Below are 17,770 nucleotides of genomic sequence, written 5' to 3'. Positions count from 1 at the left end.
ATTGTGTGTGTGTGTGTGTGTGTGTGTGTGTGTGTGTGTGTGTGTGTGTGTGGACATAGAGCTGATGTGACTTGCCAAAAAGCTCCAGTTTTGTCTCATCTGTCCAAAGGACATTCTCCCAGAACCATTGTGGCTTGTCAATATGCATTTTAGCAAAGTCCAGTCTGGCTTTTTTATGTTTTTCTTTCAACAGTGGAGTCCTCCTGGGTCTTCTTCCATTGAGCCCACTGTCACTCAAAAAGCGACGTATGGTGCAATCAGACACTGATGGACCTCGACCTTGGAGTTCAGCTTGTATCTCTTTGGAAGTTGTCCTTGGCTTTTTGTCTACCATTCTCACTGTCCTTCTGCCCATTTGGGGGTTGATTTTCCTCTTGCAGCTACATCCAGGGAGGTTGGCTACAGTCCCATGGATCTTGAACTTCTTAATAATATTTGCAACTGTTGTCACAGCAACGTCAAACTGCTTGGAGATGGTCTTATAGCCTTTGCCTTTAACATGCTTGTCTATAATTTTCTTTCTGATCTCCTCAGAAAACTCTCTCCTTGGCTTTCTCTGTTCCATGTTCATTGTGGGATACACGATGATACCAAACAGCAGAGTGACTACTTTTCTCCATTTAAATAGGCTGAATTGCACGATTGGAGACATGTGTGATACTAATGAAAGAAAACAGCTAATTTGAAAAATCACTCTAATCCAATTACTTCTTATCTTTTCTAGGGGTACCAACAAATGTGTCCAGGCCACTTTAGAATATCTTTGTAGAATAAGAAATACTTTCTGTTTTCACACTTGCTTTGCTTTACTCGATGACATATCAAAGGCATGCAGGTATACATGGGACAATTGCTTTTCATTTAATCGCTTTTCAGGAGTCATAAAACACTTTTTCAGTGAGCTGGAAGGGTACCAACAAATTTGTCCACGTGTGTATAGTAACATTGTGAAAGGAGTGTAAATGAATAAAAAGCATCCCAGCTTCATTAGCTTCTCAGCCATTGTGGTGTTTATGTTTCAAGCCACCCCCACTCTGTGCTTTTCACACTTAAATCACTTTTAAAACAAGAAGCTTGTAGGAGTAGTACAATGTGTTGGTCTATCTTCATTTATCATGAGTCATGATCTTGAAAAAGCAAAGCAAATTGCATCTGAGTACTTGTAGTTTAAGCATGGAAATTAACAACCCTGAAGCTCATTATTCATTTCTAGCTTGGCCCTCCTGAGGGGCATGTAAATGATTATATTGGGGAAAAGCTTGCCTTTATGTAAGAAGGAAGTAATGCAGTCTTGCAGAGAGGCAGCCAGATTTTGAAACTCATCTGTCCACCCACCTTCAGTAATCAGAAGAAAAAATTGATAGTATAGAAAAACAGAATAGAATAGAAAAGTCAGTGATATGCTGTTTCATCTATGCCCTCTGGCTTGGCAGTCTGCATTGGTCAACTGGCTAGTCATATATTGTCAACTAACCACCTAGCATTTGACTGTGGGCAAATATAATGAAACCACTGTGTAAATCAGTGTTTCTCAACCACCGGTCCGCGAGGTGCTGGGTACCGCGGTGTCCGTGAGGCATCACTAATAAAAATCACCCCCCCACACACACACACAAACCAATTTGGGGCTGGTGGGGGCTGCCACCAGGAGCTCTCTGAAGCTCATTTCCAGGCAGCCCTTGTTTCTGGATAATGTTCATTTTGAGGAAGTGAAATGAACATTATCTAGCAGCAAGGGCTGCCTGCCTAGAAATGAGCTCTGGAGAGCTCACCTGGGCTGCATGGACCCTGGGCCCTGCCCCCTTTGCACATGACATCACTGGGAGTAGGGGTGGCGGTGAGGGAGGCGACCCCTTTACTAACTGCTGGTCCGGGAAATTGTGCACGAAGAATGTACCGGTCCATGCCTCCAAAATCGTTGAGAAACACTGGTGTACCTTGAATTTCGTTGTGGTGTCATTTGTTAGTACAGGCAGGAGTGAGGACTGCTTACCCCCTTGTCCTTGTGATGCAGATAGTGATGAAAAACCAGTTGAAGGTGATGCTGATGGTGTTTGAAGAATTGGCTTGCTCTGCTTACTGAGCAAAACTTCTATTTAAAAAGTGGTTTTTTGAATAGATGTAGTGCCTTTGCTTTATTTCTGCGGTTTTAAAAGGAAAAATAGATTAGCTGTAGGATAACTCTAGTGTTCCAGGATAAAAGGCAAATAAGAGAACTATTCAGTGTTCACATTTTTTGAAACCTTACCTAACGTAGTTAAGTTATAATAATTCATTTATCATTTCTAAAAAAGTTAATTTCATTGTTTCGCAGTTAACTAATTTTGTTTTTACAGTTAACGTAAGCATCTAACCTGTTGATTAAAGTATCTTTTGTTGTTTTAGAAAATTTAGTGTTTTAAAAAACCAATCCTTATTTGACGGATCGGTTGACCAAAGAATTTCTGTGTGGTCAAATGCCCAGCCCTACCGACAAGGCAAGTCAAGACAGTACACTTGACCGCAATCTCAGTGTTATCCCCTGGTGCTCTTTCCAGCTTTGGGCTCCTTTCTCCTCGCACTCCTGCCAATTGCTCACAAATGACCTTGCTGGCTCCTGGTAAGTTCCTGTTATCAGCTGAGCGAGCAAGCGGCTAATAGCATTTCCTGAGAAGACCTGGGATGTTTCTGTAATAGTTCCCAGTGTTTTAGGAACAAATTCAGCTCTGATGCTAAGAAAAGATTTAAGAATGTTTTGCTGGCCTCCATCCCTTCCTCTCCCTTGAACTCACGCTATCTTGTTACAGATCCTGGGCACAAGAAGGATCCCCATATCTATCTCAACAACACCAACTATGAAGATGGTGATGAATTCTTTGACAAGAATTTGGCACTCTTTGAGGTGAGAGTATCACTCTGTGCTAGTGGCCTTGTTCTTCGTGCCTTTCCTCTTCCTCTGTGTTTGCCTGTTTATTTACTTTGAATTTAAATCATTGATACCCTGCCTTTCCCTGATACTAAAAAAATAGTATCAAAGAAAATAGACACAAGGCAGTGTATCAGAGTAAAACATAATACTGTTTAATATATAATAAGAATCAAATATCACATTGCAGCCCACATCTCCTGGTAGGCTTTCTGGTTTTGGGCTACTTTTTCTTTCTCTTCAGGCTCCTGCCCATTACCCACTACAGACTTCATTATTCTGGGAACATCCTGATCACTAGACCATCCTTCCTAATCCCAAGGCTATGACCATTTTAAAATTCTGCACAGGCCTAGAGGTGCAGAAACTGAATGCAGAATGCTGCATCCTGAGAATCTCTCTCTCTCTTTCTTTTAAGGACCATGTATCAATGTATGTGGAACTAAGTAGGATTGGTGGGGCAGCAGTCAAGAACAATAACACAGCAGCACAGGGGAGGATAGAGACTAGGGTTGCCATATTCTGGCTGTCCAAATCTGGGTGCTTAATTTGCATATTATGTAAATTGGCTTGCAAATAAATTGCATATGCAAATTAACAGCTGCAATTTTCAGTTGGCTTGTCTTTGCTCTGGATATCTACAAACAATAGTTGGAGAAGATATCTCTGCCTGACCATTTTCCTTGACATATTAACAGCAGCAATAGAACAACAACCAAAAAGCAGTGCTTTTTAATTAAGGCTTCAATTTTGTATACACTTATTTGAGAGAAGATCTGATTGAAATCAACAGTGCTTATTTCTAAGTAGGCATGCATTGAATGTAAAGCCAAGAAAGGCCTTAAACATTACCATATACAGCATGGTAGGCAGGTAATGGTTCACATCAAAACCAAGCTATCCGCTCAACTGCTGGATAGAGATCCCATACTGATAACAAACAAGGCAACATTCCTCAGGGGATTACTGTACTTGTGAAAGTGAAACCCTCCTAGCTAGCCCTCTGTGCTCTTCCTCTCTTAATCCAAGTCTAGCGGTTGAGCAGAAAAGTGACTGAACATTTTGCTCCTTAACTCCGTTTCTACAAGGGCTAGAGCTTAGCTTTAAAAAATAAAAATTAAAATGAAAGCTGAAATCCAGGCGAATCCAGATGGGCTAAGCAATCCAGGTGAGATGCTTAAAATCCAGGTAATACCCGGAATTCTGGGGGGCATGGCAACCCTAATAGAAGGAACAGCTGCTAGGAAGTGCTTGTTATTACAGCCTGGAGTAGGAGGGACTCGGAGCTGACTTTTCTAATAAGGCTTTTGTTATGCCTGCCAGCTGTTTTTGGATGACAATCCCCATAATCCCCAGCCATGGTGGCCAATAGCCAGAGATTGTGGGAGTTGTAGGCCAAAATCTACAGGAGGGCCGAAGTTGAGCAGCCCTGCAATATACTCTTGCTTGATCCTTTAATGAGTGCAAACCCCACTTGAAACATGGTGGCAGCGGTTTAGAAAGAACAGCAGAGACATGAGCTGTGGGTTCCAAACAAGTACAAAAAGCTTCAGAGAGGCAGAAGAAGGACCGCTTGGGCATTCAGGCCACCGCTTTCAGGAGAGGGACGTTGGTCACTTTGTGGATGCCATCTTTGTCGATGAATCAGGCATTGAATGAAGGCAGGTTCAGGATGAAGCATTTTTGGAGCTCCTCAAGACATTTTTTAAGGATCTCCACTGCCTCTTCACGGGTGAGACCTGGTTTGTAGTAGTGGTCCAGAATGCTGAGCGTTAAGAATGCACCATAACCGTGGGCTGCAAATGGAGCTTTTGCCAAGGAGGCAAGGTAGTCCATGTAGTAAAGGGCAGGGCCGTCCTGTTCATCGTAGCCTGCGAGGAGGAGGTTGACGTGATAAGGGGTCCTGCTCCGCAGATAGTCAGCCAGATTTCGACGTGTGAAGTTGGCAGCTGCAGTCGGAGACAGCTCATATCCGTTCCTCATCTTGTAGAGCTGGACATTTTCCTGGCTGTATTCTGCAAACTGGACCGTGTCTCCAGCCTCCCCAACGCAAAGAAGCAAAATTTTCTCACTCATCTTGAACATCTTGTCATGGTCGCGCTTCATGTGGACGATGCTGGAGGTGGCGACAGTGTCGGCGGCCACCAGCACGAAGTCTGGGCCTTGAATGCCGATGAGGTACTCCATGAGGGCCTCCGAGGGACAGGCAACTAGCGGTGCAACAACGAGACTTCAGGACAGCCGGAGCGGGAAGCGCGCCGCAATGACACAGCAGCGACGAGCAGCGAACAGCAGAGACAATGCAGCAGGAACAAACAAAACAGCAAGGGCTTTTGCAGTAAGGCCTGAAACCTCCACGTCCACTGGATTTTATTGTACCTGATCTTGCCCAGGCAAGATTAGAAGAGGAAGCACTGGAGAGAGGAGTTTGAACTGTATGTGGACCTAGCCTTGGAGAGAGAGGAAGAAACACATAAGGTAAAGCTGCTGTACTACCTTATCGGAGAAAAGGGGAGAGAGATTTGCAAGTATCTTGGTCTCAGCACACACTCTACTTTAGAACAGTCACTTAAGGCAATGGATATTGCATTCCAAAACAGAACAAAACAGTGGAACCTTATTGTCTCTTTATGAGACAACAGGGTACTGAAAAGGGTCTGGATGCTCATGTTGCTGCATTAAGGACTGCATCCTGTAATGTTGGAACACTAACAGATTCTTTAATCCGTGATAGAATGGTATATAGGACAAGGGATCAGCAACACGGTGAGTAATTGCTGTGAGAAACAGATTTAAAACTTAATCACTGCCTAGAGATAGGGAGGGCAGCAAAAGCTTCTAAAGAGACTAAAGCTACTAGCTGGCACACAGGATGGGCAAGTGTATGCTTTCCAACTTCAGTCTGGGTGCCGCCAAGGGCTGAACAGGCAGCCTCGTAAAAGGATGCCCAAGATACAATGCGGGAAACATCAAGATATGAGAATGGGGAAATGCCCTGCATATGGGCAGCAGTGCATAGGGTGTGGCAAGCCAAACCACTTCCAAAAACCACTCCAGAAGTATTAAGCAACCTCGGAGCCTAAGAGTGAAGGTGGCGTAGGATGGTGATGAATCTGAAGGCTGTGAGGATGTCCTAAGCCTGACCTTGGGATCACCAAAACTTGATGAGCATGTAGTGGGGGATACTGGGTATGTACGCCAATACACAGTTTGCCATTATGCTGTTAAACAAAAAGCCAGTTCTCTTTCAACTGGATTGTGGAGCCACCTGCAATGTGTTGCCATTGTCACTGGTGGATGAACAGGCTGAGATTGAATCCTGTGGCCAGTTGCTTATTATGTACAAGAGTACTCTAGAAACCACTAGGCAAATGCAGAATTAGGGTTTGCAACCCAAAGAATAATAAGCTCTATTGCTTAGAATTTGTTACTGTAAAAGAAGAGGACTACAGACCACTGTTGGGAAGTAAAGCAGTGCAGGCCATGCAGCTGATTCAAGTACAACCTCAGAATATTTTGAATGTAGTGCAGACCAGTGAGCAGAACCATCCAACTGCCTTGACAGTGGAGCAGATCCTGCAAGAGTTTGGGGATGTTTTTCACGGTGAAGGATGCTTGGCAGGAAAGCTGAAACTTAAGGTAGATCCCAGTGTAGAACCAGTGAGGACCCCGAAGTGGAGGGTTCCTATAGTACTGGCAGAATTACTGAAGCAGGAACATGCCAGCCTACAAGCAAGAGGCATAATTGCTCCATTAGACACCAGCACAGCATGGATCAGCAGCCTGATCATTATACAAAAATCTTCAGGAAAACCACTTACTTGTATTGATCGTAAACCCCTAAACAGAGTGCTAAGGTGCAGCCATTAGCCACTACCTACCGTTGATGATGCCATATGGGGTCTATCCCGAGTGAAAGTGTTCTCAGTATTTGATGTAAAAAACAGATTCTGGCATATAGAACTGGAAAGAGATTCAAGTTACCTGACCACTTTTGCAACTCCTTTTGGCAGATATCGTTGGCTCTGTATGCATAAATCCTGCTCCAGGGGTGTTACAGCATAGGTTGAACCAGGAGCTAGAGAATATCCCAGGCCTAAAAATAATTGTGGATGACATCCTAATTGTGGGAGAAGGAGATATTGAAATAGATGCAGCAAAAGATCATTACAAAAAACTGAGTCTTTTTTTTTTGAGCAGTGTAGGGAAAGAAATATAAAACTGAATCCAGACAAGGTCAAATTAAGACTAAAGGAAGTGCCTTACACTTTATTTATTTGATTGATTGATATACCGCCCTTCCAAAAATGGTTCAGGGTGGTCAACACTGGACATCTGTTGACTGCAGAGGGTCTGAAAGTCGACCCAGGAAAAGTTGAAGTGATTCAGAAGATGGCAAGACCTGTGGATGTCAAAGGAGTCCAAAGTGTCTTAAGAATGGCAAACTACCTAGCAAAGTTTTGCAAAGGGCTAGCTGATCAATGTGAGCCACTCCAGCAGCTGACACACAAAGTGGTGGAGTGGGAATGGTCAGAATATCATCTGCAAACATTTGAGGTGATTAAAGATACAATAGCCAAGGCCCCTGTATTGAAGTACTATCGTCCAAATGAACAGCTAGGGTTGCAGTGTGACACATCGGAGTCAAGGGTAGGAGCTGCCCTGTTACAGAATCAGCAACCAATTGCATTTGCAAGCAGAGCACTGTCGGAAACAGAAAGAGATGCTATGCACAGACTGAAAAATAAATTTTGACTGTACTATTTGGAATGGAACGATTCCATAAGCTCACGTTTGGGTGGATTGCATATCCAATCTGGCCATAAGCCACTGGAAACCATTATGCAGAAGCCACTACTGAGCGCCCCAAAGAGGCTTCAGAGAATGCAGATGCAACAACAGAACTACGATATGCATATCCGGCAGCACCCAAGTAAAGATCTTGTACTGTCAGACACATTAAGCAGAGTTTACCTCACAAAGCCCAGTGCAGTGGGTTCTGTAGAGAAGGACATAGGATCAAGAAATAGTTGCAGTAGCTACCAATTTCTTATCACCATTTTCAGGCAATACAGGAGGACACAGCTCAAGACAAGAGCCTACAGATAGTCAAGAGTGTTATCCTTGAGCGTTGGCCAAAATCAAAGAATGAGCTACCAATAGAGGCAGCACCCTACTTTGCAATGAGGGAGGAGCTCAGTGTTCAAGAAGCGATTCTTTTTCAGGGTAACAGAGTGGTCATCCCTGCAGCATTACACTCAGACACAATGAAAAGGATATACTCCTCACACGTGGGAATTGAGTGTTATCTCCATAGGGCAAGGGAGTATGTATACTGGCCTGGGATGAATGCCCAGTTGAAAGCATTCATGCAACATTGTGAGATCTGTTGCTCACTTGGAGGGAAACAACAAAAGGAGACTCTACAGCCACAGGAGGTACCAAGCTGACCCTCGGAAAAGATGTACATAGATGTGTTTCCATGGCAAAAGAAGGACTATTACTCCAATGTTTGGGAGATACACTACCAGATCTCAACAGTAATATGGAAGCTAAAGTGCCATTTTGCCTGCTATGAAATAGCAGTTACTCTATTCTCGGATAATGGTCCATAATTTGTGTTGGCAGAATTCAGAGCATTTCAGCCTGGGTGGGAAATTGATCATTGGACATCTTAACCTACTTATCCCCAGAGTAATGCAAAAGTTGAATCAGCTGTTAAAATGGCTAAGAGAATTCTGACTAAAGCCAATTAAAGCTAGGACTGATGTGTATCTAGCCATCCTGGACCATCAAAACAGCCCTTCACAAGGTTTGGATGGGAACTCAGTACAGGGTCTAATAGGTCGACGGACAAAAACTGCCTATGTGAGGTAACTTTCTACAGCCAGAGGGGCACAACAGACTAGCTGAACTTTTAACAGAATAGAAATTAAGACAGGCCTATTATTACAACAAATCAGCCAAGGACCTGCCCAAACTCCATGTGGTGATTTAGTCTGGATTCAACCAATGGACCGACAGAATAAAGAGTGGCAGAAATCTGAAGTTCAAAGACAAGTGAACATACAATCATTTGAGGTGATGACACAGAAGGTCAAATCTTGAGAAGAAATCATAGACACCTACAGATCAGCAGCCAGCCTACAATGGAACCAGCTGGAGACAGTGAGAGGAGGCAACTCCAGGAGGGAAAGGATTCCACTCCACTATCTGAATCTCCAGTTGGAGTCAATCCAGGTTCTCTTGCCCAGGTGAGAAAGAGGATGACTGGCTCATCACGGTCTTCTTCAGATGGCAGCTATTGCCAGGAAGGAATGACCTCTTCTCTAGCTAAACAGATCAGGACTCTGGCAAGTAGACTGGTTCAGAGACCCCACCACCTGAAAGACTATGTCTAAACAAAGGGGTAAATGGGGTTGTATTGTGAAATTATTGTTAGTTTTTGATGGATGTTGAAGCTGACCTCTAATAAAAGACTTTTGTTGTTATACTGTGCTTGATCATTTAATGCATGCAAACCCCTCTTGAAACAGGCCATTTCTAGTCCTCATGGTTGGGAAGACAAGCATGCAAGTGTGTGAGGTCTGGACACTTGCATAGCCAGACTGGGGTTCATTCATTGGTCAGGCAGGCTTTAGACTTCCCCATAATTGGGGAAGGACTGTAGTTCAGTGGAAGAGCATCTGCTTTGCATCCAGAAGGTTCCAGGTTCATTCCCTGGCAGCATCTCCTGGCAGGGCTGAGAAATGCTCATCTGGAATCCTAGAAAGCTGCCACTGGTCAGTGTTGATAGTGATGAGCTAGGTGGACCAGTGGTCTGACTCAGTATAAGGCAGCAGCAACCTGTGTAAACCTATGTAATTAGCAGAATGCAGTATGTAAAATGAAGAAAGGTTGGCAAATTTGCCTAACTTGTATAATCTATATATTTAATTCTCTTAAAAGTACCCATCACTAATCCTATGTGTGGCAGCTCTCGCGAGAGTTCAGGGAGCTGCCAGATAGCGACGGGGACTGGCGGGGGGAAGAAAATGGCGTCAGCCAGCCTGTGGACCCAGGAGTTAATGGCAGCGGCCAGCCGGGAAAACGACTATGGCACTGGTGGGTGGGCAGAGAAGATGGGTGGATGGCGGCTGGCTGGAAATTGGAAAGCCCAGTTGGCTGGGTGGCCGGGGAGCAGGGGAGAAGCGGGCCGGCTGGCCGTAAAGCGGGGATGGGGGTGGTTGGTGGGGGAGAGAAGAAGCGGGCCAGCTGACTGGCCAGAAAGCCATGGGGGATTGGGGTGGAAGGCAGTGTTGGGTGGGTGGGCCGGCCAGAGGCCCAGCTAGTTTATACAGAATTCAGCTTTTCCAACACACTTTTTAAAACCACACACAGGCTGCTTCTTCCTGTCTCTTATTGGTTTTCTCTGCTACTCTGTCTGTCTTTGACTTCCTTCCCTCATAACTATAGCCATGCTAGTGTCTAGCAAATTCTTGCCTCATCCCTCTCTCTTCTCACAGCAAGATGTATTCACTTCCATCACCCTCCTCTTTTTTTGGCAGGAGGAGATGGACACCCGGCCCAAGGTATCCTCCTTGCTCAACCGCATGGCTAACTACACCAACCTGACACAGGGAGCCCGCGAGCATGAGGAGGCCGAGAACGTCCCTCCAGGCAAGAAAAAACCCACCAAGGTAAGGAATCGGATGACTGAGGCAGCTTGTTGGCAATAAGGAGTATGGGCTGCCAGATATGAGAGCAGGGGCGGAGCCACCATTGGGCAAATGAGTTCAAAGAACCCGGGCCACACCCAATCGGGGCCACGAGCGCAGCCCCAGACATGCCCCCCGCGTCTGACATCAGATGCGGGGGCATTATTTTGGTCCCAAACGGGTTCGCATGGCCCCGTTTGGAGCCGAAATTGGCCTGTGCTGCGTTGGCAGCCCGGCCGGAGCGACTCTTCCTGCCTTAAAGGCAGGGAGAATCGCTCCTGGTCCTGCTGCCAACGCAGCGGGGCCGATCAATCTCCCTCCCAAATGGGGCTGCGCAGCCCCGTTTAGGAGAGAGATAGGCCTGCGCTGCTCAAAGCAGCGCGGGCCGACCTTTCCAAAGGGGGCCGTGGGGCCCCATTTGGAAGAGAGACCACACCCCTGTGTCTGATGTCAGACCCAAGCCAGGCGCGTCTGACTTCAGACACGGTGGGTGGGGCCAGGGGGCCTCTGTGCTCCTGTATGGGAGACATTAAGTTTGTGATGCATCTTTCCTATTTTTGGAGAGTGTGTGTGTAAGTAATACCTGCCCTGCGATGATTGGATTGGAAATTAGAAAAATAAAGGTGGGGGTGGGGAGAAAAGGACTGAGTAGCGGAGAGGAGAGGAGAACTGGTCTTGTGGTAGCAAGCATGACTTGTCCCCTTAGCTATGCAGGGTCCACCCTGGTTGCATATGAAAGGGACACTAGAAGTGTGAGCACTGTGAGATCTTCCCCTTAGGGGATGGACCCATTCTGGGAAGAACATCTAGGTTCAAAGTTCCTGCCCTGGCATCTCCAAGATAGGGCTGAGAGAGATTTTTCGCCTGCAACTTTGGAGAAGACGCTGCCAGTCTGTGTAGACAACACTGAGCTAGATGGACCTATGGTCTGACTTAGTATATGGCAGTTTCCTATGTAAGATTTAGGTTGGTATTTAAGAGAGTTTGGCAGAGCCACATGGTGGAAATGGAGGTTTACCTAGCAGAGTGGGAAGAGTTGGTTCTGAGACTGTGCTTGTTCTCTCTCCTAGACTCCACAAATGGGCACATTCATGGGAGTCTACCTGCCTTGCCTGCAGAACATCTTTGGAGTTATTCTCTTCCTGCGTCTCACCTGGGTGGTGGGTATGGCTGGTGTGTTGCAAGCCTTTGCCATTGTCCTCATCTGCTGCTGCTGTGTGAGTTCCCCTTTCCTGCCTATTTTTTATCAGGTCCTAGTATAGTCGTCTTTGACATCCTAGAGGGGAAGATTGAGGGGAAACCCCAGATCATAGAAAGGATGTGGTGGAGAAGGAAGCAACACTTTCTCCAGCTATTCTAGACAAGGGACACTTCCAGATTTTCATTGGCCAGACTGTAGCTGTTATCTTTTGAAATGTCACCTGTCCTCCTATCTGAGCAAAGCATGTTTGCTCAACCTAATGAAGGAAGGGAACACTTCCGCCTTGGCATCTTATCTTAATTACCCAGAATTATATCAGTTAGGAAAACCTCATGAAGACACAAAACACACTGATCTGTTTGTTTTTTAAATATGAAACTGACCAGATAGGTAAGCAAAAGTTGTTAAAGTCTTATAAAAATGACACATCAGTCTTTCATATCAGTAGCCTTATCACACGACGAGATAAAAGTGAACAAAGCTCTGTATGTTTCTGAATTTCTTCCTTCTCAATCACTCTTGCTCTTGGTTTATCATCCTCTCCTCAGACTCTGCTAACAGCCATCTCCATGAGTGCCATTGCCACCAATGGGGTTGTGCCTGGTAAGTATCTAATGAACCACCCTCTCTCATGCTTTTGATGACACAATGGTACCTAAGATCCTTTTAAATGACCTTCAGATCAGCTGGTTTTAGTGTTTCATTGTAAGTTGCCTTGAGGCCATCTTGCTGAAAGCCAAGATGTGAATTCCATACAGAAATACATTTCTCCACAGCAGGGGTTGGGGTGTATTGGAAGTGCAGATGGTAAGATTCTTCCTCCTGCCCATGGAATCTGCCCCTCTCCTAGCTGCTTTTTTGTCTCCTCTCTGCAGCTGGAGGCTCATACTTCATGATCTCACGAGCACTGGGTCCTGAGTTTGGAGGAGCTGTGGGACTCTGCTTCTACCTGGGCACCACCTTTGCTGCTGCAATGTACATACTGGGAGCCATTGAAATATTCCTGGTAAATCTCAAGTACTCATGTAAACTGAAGAGGAAATGTGCATTAGTCACTGTGTACTCAGGAGCACTGTGGTGTCTCCTAATAGGCTTGAGGCAGCCCCATTAAAAGACAGAGCCTCCAACTGTGCAAAAACCGTGTCTCTCTATTTTTACTCTTCTGGTTCCTACTGGCTCTTCTAGAGGTGATGGGTTGTATCCTAAAAAAATACATAAAAATAGCCGTGACTAAACACCATTGAAATGAATGAGACGGGTTAGTTGTGACAAATTCAAGTCCAGTTAATTTCAGTGGGACTTAGAATTCCTAACTTGCTCCGATTATGTCTTGATCTAACATACATCTATTGTTTGCCCTTTCATAGATGTACATCACCCCCAAGGCGGCCATCTTTCACAGTGAGGATCCTCTGAAGGAACCAGCAGCCATGCTGAACAACATGCGGGTGTATGGCTCAGCCTTCCTGCTGCTGATGGTGCTAGTGGTGTTTGTGGGAGTGCGTTACGTGAACAAGTTCGCCTCTCTCTTTCTCGCCTGTGTCATTGTATCCATCCTGGCCATCTACGCTGGTGCCATCAAGTCCTCCTTTGCACCTCCCAGTTTCCCGTAGGTTATCAGCACACTTGGAGACGGCTGATTGTTACCTCGCTTTAAACCTGGGGTAGGCAACCTTGGCTCTCTAGCTGTTGTTGAACTACAACTCCCATCATCCCCAGCCACAATAAAGTGTAAGTGTGTGTGTGTGTGTGTGTGTGTGTGTGTGTGTGTGTGTGTGTGTTGTAGTTCAACAACAGTTGGGGAGCCAAGGTTCTAAATCAATTTCACCCCTGCTTTAAATCAATTGCACAGTTGTAGATTCCCCCAAATAATGGTGGGAAATGTAGCTTTGTGATAGTATTTAAAGTCATTTATTCTGTGAAAAGGTTAACGATCTCTGTCAACACTCCTCTGCATGCTCACAGAACTACAGTTTCCTCTGACCATGAACTGTGGGAAGTTGAGACTCTCATGCTGGTTTATGCATGTGTGTGCCTTGGCATCTGAAAGTCTAACTTGTTCTCTGCTCCATTTAGTGTGTGCATGTTGGGAAACCGCTCCCTCTCCCGACACAATATGGATGTTTGCGCCAAGACACAGGACCGTGACAACCTCACCGAGCCCACTTACCTCTGGAAGGTCTTTTGCAACAACAGCCTGTACCTCAATGCCTCTTGTGATGAATATTTTCAACACAACAATGTCACGACTATCAAGGGCATCCCAGGGCTGGCAAGTGGCATTATTGCTGGTGAGTCATTTCTTTCTTCCCCCACCAGCAACACACTTGGTGTTTCCATGCTGAGGCAACTCAAGAGGTTCCCCCATGCATTACCCTTCTAAGCAGCCTTTTCTCATTTCCCCCTTTCCCCTAATGGCAGAGAATCTTTGGAGCACTTACCTGATGAAAGGAGAGATAATTGAGAAGCCTTCATTGCATTCGGCTGATGTGGTGGGAGCCCTGAACCAGCAGTATGTGCTGGCCGACATCACTACTTCCTTCACCCTTCTTGTGGGCATCTTTTTCCCCTCAGTTACTGGTAAGAGCTATGCTGTTGTTCAGATGCATTTTCAGAGCCATATTGCACCAGGAGGGTAAATACCTAGCTTTGAAACTGGGAGACTTGTATTCTAGTGTGAGACTTGTATGCATACATTTTACTTCTTCCATGGACTCTTATGGCTTTGTGGCAAGTCACGGTCTCAACTCAAGGGAAGGCAGCTCAATCCTGGCTGATCTTAAGTTCATCATTGTGAGACTGGATGTAGCTTGTTTGCTTTCCTTAATGGCTTAATTTGGCCCACAACTACAAAGTCTTTTCCCATATCTCCAGGCATAAAATCAAATGTTGGTTCCCATATCAAGGTAATGGATCCCCTGGAAAAAGAGTGATGCAAGGATCCACCAAGTTGTTTAATATTGCTGCATTTGGTTATGGGATTTGGGTTTTCTGCTCTTGGAAATTGTTCCATGCTATGAAGATTATGTGTGGTGCACAATTCACAGGGTCTTCCCACAGTGAAGCATGGGAGCTCCCACAATATGGTTCTGTGCCTTTATCTTCACAGGGATCATGGCTGGATCAAATCGTTCTGGGGACCTGAAGGATGCCCAGAAATCTATCCCCATTGGTACCATCCTGGCCATTCTCACCACCTCCTTTGTGTGTATCCTTTTTGGCAAGACACAGAACAGGATTGGAGCAGTTTAGGGCTGGGACAGCTTCATATGTGAGGGAGGGATGGCTGATCCTTTGTACCCTATGTGCCCTTGCACCAAGTTGTTCTTTCTGATGTTGGTGACTTACTGTTCCTTGACCATTTGATACCCCAGATCTTAGCAACGTGGTACTGTTTGGAGCCTGCATTGATGGTGTCGTGCTCAGAGACAAGTAAGTGATGTGTCTTGGCTTTTCCTGGGACCATAGTTCTCCAAATACAAAGTGTTGCTCCCCAGGGAGACATCAGGATTGCTAGAGGTGTCCCTATAACCTTTTCCCATCTACACTTGCTAATTAATCTGCAAAATGTAAACATCACAATGAGTTTTATCAGTTCTGCAGATATAAATCCATCATATATATGTATTCTGGATGCAAATTTTAGGTTCTCTTGGCTAAAAATCCTGGAATAATTTGTACCTCGTGGCACTCATTTCTGGTCTGTTTTCTTTAGGCTGCCCATATGCTGTTCATTAGTTATCCCTTTCTTCCTTGTTGTGTCTTCTGAATTCCCATCTGTCTGATAGAGGGTTCATTTCTGTTTGATCCCTGCATTTTTTACCATTGTCTCTTAGGCCAGGCACCTTGTGGTATAATTTTTTTGCTTCCTTGTTGACCAGGTTTGGTGACACAGTGCAGAAGAACCTGGTGGTTGGGACGCTCTCATGGCCTTCTCCTTGGGTCATTGTCTTTGGCTCGTTCTTCTCCACATGTGGGGCTGGGCTACAGAGCCTCACTGGGGCACCCCGATTGTTGCAAGCCATAGCCAAGGACAACATAATACCCTTCTTGAGGGTAAGAATTACCACTAGATATTTTCATTGAACAAATAGCTTATTTTATTTCAAAGTGATTGGTTTTCTCTCATTTACTTACTAAGGCTGGCATGCATGATGTTTCTCTCCTTCCTTAATCACCCTTTCTAGGTATTTGGTCATGGAAAAGCCAATGGGGAACCCACTTGGGCCTTACTCCTGACAGCTGGCATCGCAGAATTAGGGATCCTTATTGCCTCCTTGGACATGGTTGCCCCCATCCTCTCCATGTAAGTGCCATATTTATCATAGGTTTGGGTCTCTAGGGACCATACACCTGATCCCACACTGATTCCACTTGCTTTTCTTCTTCCTTAGGTTCTTTTTGATGTGTTACCTCTTTGTCAACCTAGCCTGCGCCTTACAAACTCTACTTCGCACCCCCAACTGGAGACCACGCTTCCGGTACTACCACTGGTAAGAGCAGCAAGCTACCTGTTGACTGGGATAGGGACACTCTTCCCTCTAACAGGGATTCCCAGATGTTATTCACTACAACTTTCAGCATCCCTAGCTGCAGTGGCTTTTGGCTGGGGATTATGGGAGCAGGATAGGGAGCACTTTAGTCAACAACATCTGGGAATCCCTGTTAGAGGGAACACTGAACAGGGAGGGGCAAAAGGTGGGGGAGGGAGGGAGGAAGGATGGAGAATGGGACTCCTCTATCCAGCTGTGCAAAAGGAATGGTGTCTGCAGATTAAAATGCTATGGAACCAACCATTGGGAATCAATAAATTTGGAGTTGGAAATCTGGATTCTTCAGTGTACCTCCAGGACTGTTTGTTCTTGGTAAGCTTGCTGCCAAGGTCAAAGGTTGCTCTTTGGAATAGTATTTAGTATCCTGACAGTGTTGGCTCTCATTTGGGGTGGTGGTTGGAAGTTGAGATCTATCTGTCATGGTTTGAAGTAAACTTTGGTTTACTTCAAAGTTGCCTATTCCTTACTTTCTTGTTAAAAACCAAAATCTGGACTATCTGAATACCTGAGACCATGAAGGGAAAGTAAATCATTAGGGCAGTGCACACAATCAACATTAAGCTTCTACTTTAATTCGGGAGCTCTGTACACTCTCAATTTTTGATCATGTGTTGGTTAAAAACAAGGTCAGAGGCAGAGAGCTTGATCATGAGCTCAGCCCCAGCTAGGTAGGACAAACACACACTATCCAGATTCTGTCTCCAGCTTTGGAACAAGGTAGGACGCAAAATCATCCTACCCAGCTGGGGCTTAGCTCACAATCAAGCTCCCACCTCCAACCTTGTTTTTGACTAACACATGATCAAAGATCAGGAGTGTGCAGAGCTTCTGAATTAAGTAGAAGGCTTCTTCTGTCCTACTGGGTTTTGATAGTATGATGAAAGAACTTACATTCACACCTACACACCCCGAATTCTGCTCTTGGTTCCAAAAGGGGCTTGGGGCTGCATAATGTTAAGACCCATCCAAAGACTTCTGCGTTCTCTTCTTCCAGGGCACTTTCCTTCATGGGCATGAGTATCTGCTTGGCGCTCATGTTCATCTCCTCTTGGTATTATGCTATCATTGCCATGGTGATTGCTGGAATGATCTACAAGTACATTGAATACCACGGGTAAGTGCCTCTGATATTCTGGGGCTCTGGGATCCTGAACCACTTGATGAACCCTATGCGCACACACACCCCAACACACACACACAGCAGCAGGGAGTATTCCTTAGGGATACACACTCTGCAGTGGCATGTAAGCAGTATTCTCAGTTCTCGGCTGGTGTAGGAGGTCACCCAACGTGGGATTACATCCCTCCACATGCTCCAGAAGGCAGGAAGTAGAAATACTTGATGATCCTTAACCCATTGCATGTGGGCGGATCCCTTCAGTTCTACTTCCTGCCTTAGCTCCAGAGGACTCAT

General features: G+C 45.4%; 2 protein-coding genes across 4 annotated transcripts in view; one reads left to right on the top strand and one right to left on the bottom strand.

Moving 5' to 3' along the window:
* Positions 1-17,770, top strand: part of SLC12A6 (solute carrier family 12 member 6) — a 61,227-nt gene that overhangs the window by 29,686 nt on the left and 13,771 nt on the right. For all 3 annotated transcript variants that reach the window (XM_053265601.1, XM_053265600.1, XM_053265599.1), the window contains 14 exons: positions 2,787-2,881; positions 10,453-10,584; positions 11,673-11,819; positions 12,352-12,406; positions 12,679-12,809; positions 13,171-13,412; positions 13,880-14,094; positions 14,225-14,383; positions 14,913-15,011; positions 15,178-15,235; positions 15,685-15,859; positions 15,991-16,109; positions 16,198-16,296; positions 17,351-17,470. In XM_053265601.1, the coding sequence (XP_053121576.1) occupies positions 10,459-10,584; positions 11,673-11,819; positions 12,352-12,406; positions 12,679-12,809; positions 13,171-13,412; positions 13,880-14,094; positions 14,225-14,383; positions 14,913-15,011; positions 15,178-15,235; positions 15,685-15,859; positions 15,991-16,109; positions 16,198-16,296; positions 17,351-17,470 (1,745 nt within the window). In that variant the 5' untranslated portion in view covers positions 2,787-2,881; positions 10,453-10,458. The remainder of the gene's footprint in view (positions 1-2,786; positions 2,882-10,452; positions 10,585-11,672; positions 11,820-12,351; positions 12,407-12,678; positions 12,810-13,170; positions 13,413-13,879; positions 14,095-14,224; positions 14,384-14,912; positions 15,012-15,177; positions 15,236-15,684; positions 15,860-15,990; positions 16,110-16,197; positions 16,297-17,350; positions 17,471-17,770) is intronic.
* Positions 4,424-5,184, bottom strand: LOC128331764 (proteasome subunit beta type-2). The gene has a single exon (XM_053265606.1). It carries the CDS (start codon positions 5,090-5,092, stop codon positions 4,550-4,552), a length of 543 nt encoding a protein of 180 aa, XP_053121581.1. The 5' UTR covers positions 5,093-5,184; the 3' UTR covers positions 4,424-4,549.

The sequence above is a fragment of the Hemicordylus capensis genome, chromosome 6 (genome assembly GCF_027244095.1).
Source record: "Hemicordylus capensis ecotype Gifberg chromosome 6, rHemCap1.1.pri, whole genome shotgun sequence".
Classification (NCBI taxonomy): domain Eukaryota; kingdom Metazoa; phylum Chordata; class Lepidosauria; order Squamata; family Cordylidae; genus Hemicordylus; species Hemicordylus capensis.
The sequence above is the reverse complement of the archived record's forward strand: the minus strand, read 5'-3'. Positions and strand labels throughout refer to the sequence as shown.

Bases quoted from the DNA above. Each gene is read 5' to 3' on its own strand.
- LOC128331764 (XM_053265606.1), bottom strand. From the start codon at position 5,092: ATGGAGTACCTCATCGGCATTCAAGGCCCAGACTTCGTGCTGGTGGCC.